The sequence below is a fragment of the Salvia miltiorrhiza genome, chromosome 2 (assembly GCF_028751815.1).
Source record: "Salvia miltiorrhiza cultivar Shanhuang (shh) chromosome 2, IMPLAD_Smil_shh, whole genome shotgun sequence".
NCBI classification, from domain to species: Eukaryota; Viridiplantae; Streptophyta; class Magnoliopsida; order Lamiales; family Lamiaceae; genus Salvia; species Salvia miltiorrhiza.
This window is the reverse complement of record NC_080388.1, coordinates 22544537-22553253: the sequence shown is the minus strand read 5'-3', so window position 1 is coordinate 22553253 and position 8717 is coordinate 22544537. Positions and strand designations below refer to the sequence as shown.

At 38.6% G+C, this 8717-nt stretch overlaps 1 protein-coding gene across 1 annotated transcript; it reads left to right on the top strand.

Moving 5' to 3' along the window:
* The first annotated feature begins 4533 nt into the window (after positions 1 to 4533).
* On the top strand, positions 4534 to 5499 carry LOC131008142 (uncharacterized). Its single transcript, XM_057935036.1, has 2 exons — positions 4534 to 5009; positions 5085 to 5499. The coding sequence occupies exons 1-2, from the start codon at positions 4534 to 4536 to the stop codon at positions 5497 to 5499; spliced, it is 891 nt and encodes a 296-aa protein (XP_057791019.1).
* The last annotated feature ends 3218 nt before the right edge of the window (positions 5500 to 8717 follow it).

The following is an 8717-nucleotide window of genomic DNA, read 5'->3' as shown; positions in this document are numbered from 1 at the left end:
GCAAAGAGGCGGCGCCTCTTGAAGCAGGCGAAAAATTAAGGTTTCCGATCAAAGAGACGAAGCGGCGGAAGAGAGAGAAATAGAGAGCAAAAGAGAGATTCCGTATGTGAAAGGGTTTGGTGAAAATTGAAGTTAAATTAGAACAATTAATTAAAGAGTAAGTAAACCCTAATTATTTCCTAAAAAGGAAATAGGCCATTATTTGTGGGACAACCCAAAGAGGAAAACATGCCATTATTTATGGGACGGAGGGAGTATCATTTATACTCGAAACCAAATGTTCGAGTGCCAGATACCAACATTTATGTGCGTTAATCATAACTCTCACACTCACTCCAATTAGACACATAATCGATATCAAACTCAAATAATAAATTATATTATTAACAATTTATCATGCTCATAATTCTCAATTAAATCTTCAACTTAGTAATTAAATACTAAATTCCAACTTTAATTAATAAACATGCTTCTCTAACTTATTTTTCTCATTGAAACACAATATATCTAATTCATGCTATCTTCTCATACTTGGTCATTTTATATGCATTTCTCATGCAACTCAAAAAGCTCAATAACTCACTAATCATGCTCATCTCATAAATACTCAAATAATTCATATAGTCTTACTAACACAGCATTAACTCATATGCAGTACTAGTTCACTTACATGACTTCACATACTCCACATATCTCAACTTAATAAACCATCGAATAATTAGAAAATTTGTATTTAATGAAAATAAATTCCCAAAATTTAAATACAAATATTTTTAATTATTCTAAACACATTGGCATGCTCAAATTAACTCAATTAAAATCGAGCATCGCTCGACTCTGGCCTTATGAGTCGCGGCCTTCATCAAATTTGAACCTCGGTGTTCAAATAAATTTAAGTAAATTATACGTGCAATATTTAAATAAATATAACACATATATGTAAACTCAAATCATTCAAATAAAAATCAAATATTTACATCTGGGCATCAAACCATTCGGTCCTCATGCTTCTCGTTTCTAACATTTCTCGAAAATTCCCAAATTAATCTAGCATGCTCATGTGATATCGTAGAACACATATACACAATAATATTCATCATGCAACGTCCCAACTTCACGAATTTAAATAATCATACTCTAAAAACTTATACAATTTTCGTGCTTGGAAAAATACGAATTTAATATATATCGATCCTAGCATGCCCCTAAGCACAAATATCAAGTCAAAACGATCAAATAAAAATCGAAAGACGAGCTAACGAACGAAAAACGGGGCTGCCCTCATGAGTTTCATAGCTACGGTTCATTCCGTTCTTACTCTCTTCATTAAACATGCTCAACATCTACCCAAGAACAACATACTAAAATTTCACGACGATCCGACGTCGTTTCAAAATAAAGTCGAGAATCGACGTTTTTCGACGTCGACGAAAATTGAAAAGAAAACCATCAAAACGTAGGTAGAGATGTTACCTACTTAAATACGTGATCGAAAAGATGATCGGGGCTCGTCTCGGCACTCAAATCGGAGCTCAAAAGCTCAAGCTTCTCAACAATGGTGTTACGTGAAGTGTGTGTGTGTTTCTAATGTGTTTTAGTGTGTGTGCAGCACAAATTAGTGTGTGTGTGTTGTGTGCAGCGTGAGTTAAGGGTAGTGGGCGGTTGGGGGGTGGTTTTGGTAGGGTAGGCCTAGATATTTAGTCGTTAAATATCTCGTTTCGTCTCGTCTCGTCTCGTTTTAACGACTAACTACCCATACTCTTCGTTACTCGCCCTCTCAACTCCTACTCACTTTTATTACACTCGTAATTCAATATAAATATAGAAAATACAAGCTCGTTCTCGAAATTCTGATAAACGAGATCTACACGTTTATCGAGAAATCCCGATTTACTATTCACTCATCGTCCAAAAATAAAAACTTTCATTATTGGACTCGTATCGAAAAACTAAGAATATTTCTCGACGACGTGCACTTAAGATTTTGAAAGTCGACAAAAAGACGAAATAGCAGTATTTTACTATTCATCGTCAAAAAGTCAAAAATTTCAAAAACATCTTAACGGACTCAGATTTCACTTCCGAGTTCATCGTTCTCATTCAAATAATTATCTCGAATTATTCAAATACTCAAACTCAAATACGGATATAAAATCTCACATCATCCTCACATCATTAAAAGAACATCTCAACATCTTAAAAATAACAAGAAAACTTCGTATAACTCCTCATCTCTTTACAAAGTAAATCAAACAGGGGATCTAAACCCTAATTACTCAAACTCAAGCAATTAAACACGTCATCAAAAGCCCGGGTATTACAGTTAAAGTGGATGGTTCATGCTTAAAATATATATGCTCTCTATTGGTTATTGCTTCTACCAGAACATTGTTGGCTTCGCCAACCAGAACTTTGTTAGCTCTGCTAACCAGAATTGTGTACGTACACCAGAACCTGTTGTCTCGAGAGATTCGATGACAACCAGTTGTAGATAGCACGCCCAATAGATAGCACGCCAAGAAGATATGAGCTCTGATTATTTTAGTATGCATGGTATGACTCACTTTAAAAAATATTCTGTGTTATACTGTTTAAGGCATGAATTATCTTTTTCAGTAAATGATTTTTAAAATATTTTTAAATGGCTCAACCCACTGAGTACACTAGTACTCAGCCCTGCAATTGTTTTCAAAACCTTTTGCAGATTGAGCAGCTGGTGGTGACGTGCGAGGCTGAGGAAGGGTTGTTGCTATGGATTTTGAAGAAATGCTATGTTTACTCCCGCTGAAATAAATTCACTTAGTGAATATTATCTGATGCCCAACTATGTTAATACTTTATTCATATTTTTATATGAATTAATTCACTCTCCATCACTTTCTTAGCAATTGTTTTCCGCATATATCATGTGCTTAGTATGAGACGTTGTCTTGGTCTCAGACCTTCGAACTTCCGATCCTGATAGGGAGAATAATTATGTTATAATGTCGTACTTGTTTTCATTAAATACGGCATAATGCCCAACCCTCAGGGCACATTACCTATTTTATTCAAGTAAAGCTTAGTAGTCCTGTCTCATAGCCCATTTCTTTTTCTCCCGGGAAATCAGGGCTGTTACAAATGGTATCAGAGCGAAAGTTCTTGGCTCTGAGACCGCTATTTCATTGATGTTGAGTCTAGAATAGCATCTCTAGACTTCTAAGCTACACAGCAACCCTCAGCTCGCATTCACACCGCTCTCAAGAAAGAAAGGTACGCGATTTTAACAATTTTTTACTTAAAGTGCGTACAAGTATTTAAAGTGGTTTTAAAAGCAAGAGTTCTTGTTAAAAGAAAATATTTCAGTTTGTTGTATTATTTTACAACTAGATTCCCAGAAAGATGTTATTTTGAGCTTTAGCTTGAATAACCAAAAAGTTTGTCATGTTTTTATGACCAGAAAGATTGTCATATATATTTATATGACCGGAGAGTTTGTCATGTTTGTATGACCAGAAAGATTTGTTATATTCATTTATATAACCAGAAAGTTGTCATATTTTTATGACCAGCATTTGAGCTTTGACTCCAAAATCAGTTATATGTTACAGTCAGAACAGTCAGTGAAATTGTCATAATGATTTTACGTCTTTATGACCAGCAGCTATTAGTAGGCAGACCTAGTTTGTCGCCTCAGTTATTAGTTCAGACAGGTGTAATTTTCTCGTAGTTAGAGAAATGCACTAGATAGTAGCATGAGAATCTTATGAGATAGACTCCTAGCATGAAGTGCTATAGAAGAATCAAGAAAAACTTAGAGTGCTCAACGGAAGCACATATAACTTAGAATGCTTGAATAGAAAGATAGAACGAAGGCAGACAGAACATAGAAAGACATCATACGAAGAGATAGAACATAGAAGTTTAGAATTTAGAAAGATAGATCACAGAAGACAAAAGAGAAGAACAAGACATAAAGGAACGAGCCGAAGATAAGCTGAACGACGCATAAATGGTACCACGCCCTCTACAAGTATAAACGACTCAAGGACGTCACAAGAACGTGTACCAATCAAAAAAGATAGGTGGAATGGAACTAACAGAACCTCACCACAAGCTAACAAGAATTTGAAGCTACAAGCATAATATCCCACTATATAATAGAGTTACCAAATATCTATATATATATACACTTTCTAAACGTAAACCTATTATTGTAGACCTTTATTTTCTTTCGATTAAAAGCCCCAATACTGTTGGACATATATGTATCCTATATATAAATCCTTGAAGAGCCTTATTTCTTGTGTTCAAAAGCCTTGATATTTTGGATATCTATATAAATCCTTTCGGAAAGACCTTATTTTTTTTCTAAATACCCTTGAGAGCCTTCTTTTGAGGCACATAAACATAAATCTTCATACCTTGATGTATAAGTCGTTCATTCACGCCTTGATGTGTGTTGTTGTCTCTCTTGCAACATACCTCGTTGTTTTTGCTCAAATATTTTTCGATGTCGTTAAGCTTTCACTAATCAAGTTGTTACTGCAGAAAATGGCTGGGGAAGGAGGAAGGGTACCTAACGCTGAGGAACCTGGTGCACCAGAACGTAGAGCAAGTGAAAGGTTCCGAAAGCACAACCCACCCACTTTCAATGGAATGGGAGATCCAATGGATGCAGCAAAATGGATACGGTGCTTGGAGCGAATCTTCGACTGCATGGGTCTTACTGACAAGGAGCGTTTGACATGTACTATATTTCAACTAACAGACGAGGCCGACTACTGGTGGGAGTCAGTGCAAAGGACATTGTCGCCACAACAATGGGAGGAATACACGTGGGAAAATTTCAAAGCAGAGTTGTACGAGAAGTATATTCCTCAGAGTTATCGAATCAAGAAAGAAGCAGAATTCTGGAATCTTCGACAAGAGAATAAATATGTCACTGAGTACGACAGACTATTTGTCCAGTTATCACGCTACGCTCCACACTTGGTGGATACTGAGGAGAAAAGATCTGAGAAGTTCAGGCGAGGTCTACGACACGAGATAGGAATGCCCTTGGCTAGTTAAGGAACACTAACATATGCTCAATCCTTGAGCAGAGCACTAGATATTGAAGCTATGATGCCAGAAGAAATGAAAACACTTATTCAAGACAATAAGCGTGTCGACAACAACAACAAACGAAAAAGAAAATGGCAAGGGACTGATCAACAAATGCAGCAAAACCAACAAGAAGAGCGAAATACCCAGCAACAAGTACCGTTTTGCCAGAATTGCCACAGAAATCACTTCGGAGTTTGCAAAGCTGGGAGCGATGCTTGTTACAAATGTGGAGATAATGGTCACTTTGCTCGACAATGCTCAGGAACCCCACGCAGACCTCAACAGCATATTCAGAATCAAGGGAGAAAACGAGGCCAAAGGCCAATTCAAATAGGAAGAGCATATGCACTTGACCGACAACAACAAGCTCAAGCACCAGAAGATGTGGAAGGTACGACCATAAAGAATTGACGTACTAGAATAAGTGAAATTCGTAGTGATAATAAGTTATCATTTGGGATGATGTTGAATCAGAAAAGCAAGCATATTATTCTAGTACAGTCACTACGAACCAGAAAGAATATATGATAGCTACAAGGTGAGAATGATACTCAGAAGTTCGAAATTTCGAGGACGAAATTTTTTTAAGGGGGAAGGATTGCGACACCCCGTCTTCTCATAGCTAAATTTAGAGTAATTTTGATTTTAGAAGTTAAGATAATTCACTGCCGGGTAAAGAGAAATAATTTATTTTTTAAAATTCCAACAAAATCATTTACAAAAGAACTTTTGTAAAATTCATTTATTTTAATTTATATGAATTTCATATTTATTTAATTAAGCATTCAAGCATTTACACGAGCTTTTAATACGCGAACCCTGAAGAATTTTACAGTTCACATAATTTAACCCTGAAGTTTTAATTGTCCAATCAACTAGCCACCCTACCTATACTCCACCCTACATACTAGCCGCCCAACCTACCTACTAGCCGCCCAGCCTAAAAGAGACTTTCAACTCCCAACTCAACTTTGCTTAAGGCAACTCCTCTGCCAATTCAAAAGAGAATGCAACCAAGTTCTCCTTCACTCATATTCCACCCAAGTTGTTTTCGCAAAGCCAAGTTCATACAGGAGCATTCATCAAGTTCTTCCTCACCACAAATCCAACAATCAATCAACTTCAAAGTTTCAACAGATTCATTCTGAAATCTCATCTCCTGCAGCCCAAGTTTACACAGCAGATTCTCAGATTCAGACAACAACATACACCACATATCTTAAGGTTTTTCTCCTTAAGCTTATTTCAGTTAACCTGTGCAGCGAACCACCAAAGCCTCATACAATTTCTTGATATTTCTCTATGTGTTTACAAGATATGACATGTGAACTGAAATTACATGAAGGATTAATTTACATGAATGAATGTTTGTGTACAGTTTACAATTGATCAATTACAATATAAGTATGATAGTTGCTTAAGAGGAACCCTATGCTATTTTATGAACTGAATATGAGGCTTGAACCCCTGTTTTGCATGTGTGAGTCGAGAGAGGAAGAGGGCAGCCATGGTGACTCTTCGTCGCCGGCGGTCGACGGACGGCGACGGAGCCGCGGTGGCTTCCGATCTGCCAAAGAGGGGGAAGGGAGATGAGTTTTCAGATTTTTTTAATTTAGAAAAGGGAAAAAGAAAAGGATAAGAGAATTAGGGCTTACCTTTGAATTCGACGGACGACGGAGGCGGCGGCTCCTGGCCGTCTGTCCACCGGCGAAGAAGAGGACGACGCGGCGGCGCGGCTTACGCCGTGTCTGCGTGCGTGTGCGTGTGTGTGTGTGTGAGTCAGTGAGAATTAGAGAGAAGGTGAGAACGAGGGAAGGGAGGAAAGGTGGTGGCCGTGGTCTTGACGCGGCAGATCCGACGACGGAGGCGGCGGCGGTGCACCGCTTTGACGGCGGCGTGCGTCCTGTTTACGGCAGATAGACAGATAGAGGCGAGAGGGTGAGAGAGGACCAGGGGTCAGGGAGAGGAGAGATGCCGAAGAAGGGAGAGCCACGCCGCTCGCCGGCGGCGACGGGCCGTTGAACGGCAGTGGCAGCGGACAGATCGTCCGAGAGAGAGAGAGAGAGAAGAGGGGGGGGGGGGGGGGCTGCTGCGCAGCTGCGTGTGTGTGTGTTTGTGTGTGTGTGTTTTAAAAATTAAAAGAAAGAATTTGGGCCTTGCCCTAATTAATTTGGAGCCTCTTATGGGCTACGAATTCTTTTCAATTGGGCTCAGATTTTATTTAAAACTTGGGCTTTATTATTTTTTATCAAGTGGACTACCTCATTTAATTATTTGGGCTCTGTTATGGACTCCATATCTCATTTAAATTGGGATTCAGATTTTAATTAATTGACACTTTTATTTTTAAAGAGTATGACTTGCCCTTATTTGATTTTTGAGCTTGACATGTATTTAGATTTGATTAATCAATTGCTTTAATGAATGATTGCATAATATTATATATATTAATATTATGTGCATATATTAAGTACAATTACTTATTATATGAGTTGAGCATGAAATGATTTGCATTATATATTTCGCTAATAAAATCATATATGTTTTAATTGGTTTGATTTATAAAATCAATTATTGAAAAAATGCAGACCCTAATTCTCTCTAATTCTCGAATACCCTAGCCACCATGTCCGTCAATAACTGCTCACCGACGCCGCCTATCACCGGCACCGCCAATCTAAATCTGACTGCCGCCTCTATGTTGCCGACTGCTTCAAGAGCCCGCGACTTTCCTATTATCAATGAAAAACCAGATACTCTGCGCCTGCCACAAATCTCAAACAACTATCAGCCGAGGGATTTGGCGCAGGGGAGATTAAAATCCGTCGAGGCCTGTTTGTCGGATAACCTTTCTGGGTCTGGGACTACCACTACGATTCCGTCTGCTGTCATCATACAACAACCAGAGGGTAAGGTCTCCTACGCCTCCCTCATGCACCAAAGGGTCGATCGACCTCCTGATCTACCAGCGTATAAATTCTCAGCTCTTAAGGCTGCGAAACTCGCCGATGGGTTCTCTCTCACCATTCCGAAACAGATGTACCAAAAACGTATTGCTAAATTCGAATTCTCTGTTATTGGAAGGGTGTTTCTAAGAAAAGGAAGCAAACCTCAATCGACGCTTCAGTTGAAGCATGAACTCAACATTTTGTGGGGCATCAGGTCAGAGTGGAAGCTTCTCACTTTGGGTAAGGGTTTCTTCACCATGAAATTCTCTACTCTTGAAGATAAAAAACTTGCTAAAGCTAAATTTGTTTGGGATTTTGCTGCGGGTTCCATCCGCCTACGCGATTGGGTTCCATGTTTCAATCCCTACAAGGAAGTTTCTTCGATATGTCAAGTTTGGGTTCGGATTTATTTTCTTCCGAATGAGTTTTGGGATCCTGAGATAATAACAGCAATTGCTCGAATTATTGGTTTTCCAATCAAAATTGATGGTGTTTCGGCTCATGGAGAGGTCGGCCATTTCATTCGTGTGCTAATTGAAGTGGATCTCGCTCAACCACTGCAGGAATCGATGCTTATAGATTGTGAACATCCTTTCCATGTCGAGTTTAGCTATGAACAATTGCCTTTCTTTTGCTCGAATTGCCGCATCACTGGTCATCAGGTGGAAAAATGTAAAAAGC

Coding starts and splice junctions, on each gene's coding strand:
- LOC131008142 (XM_057935036.1), top strand. CDS start 4,534: ATGGCTGGGGAAGGAGGAAGGGTACCTAACGCTGAGGAACCTGGTGCA. Junction 5,010..5,084: donor AAAAGATCTGAGAAGTTCAG/GCGAGGTCTACG, acceptor ATCCTTGAGCAG/AGCACTAGATATTGAAGCTA.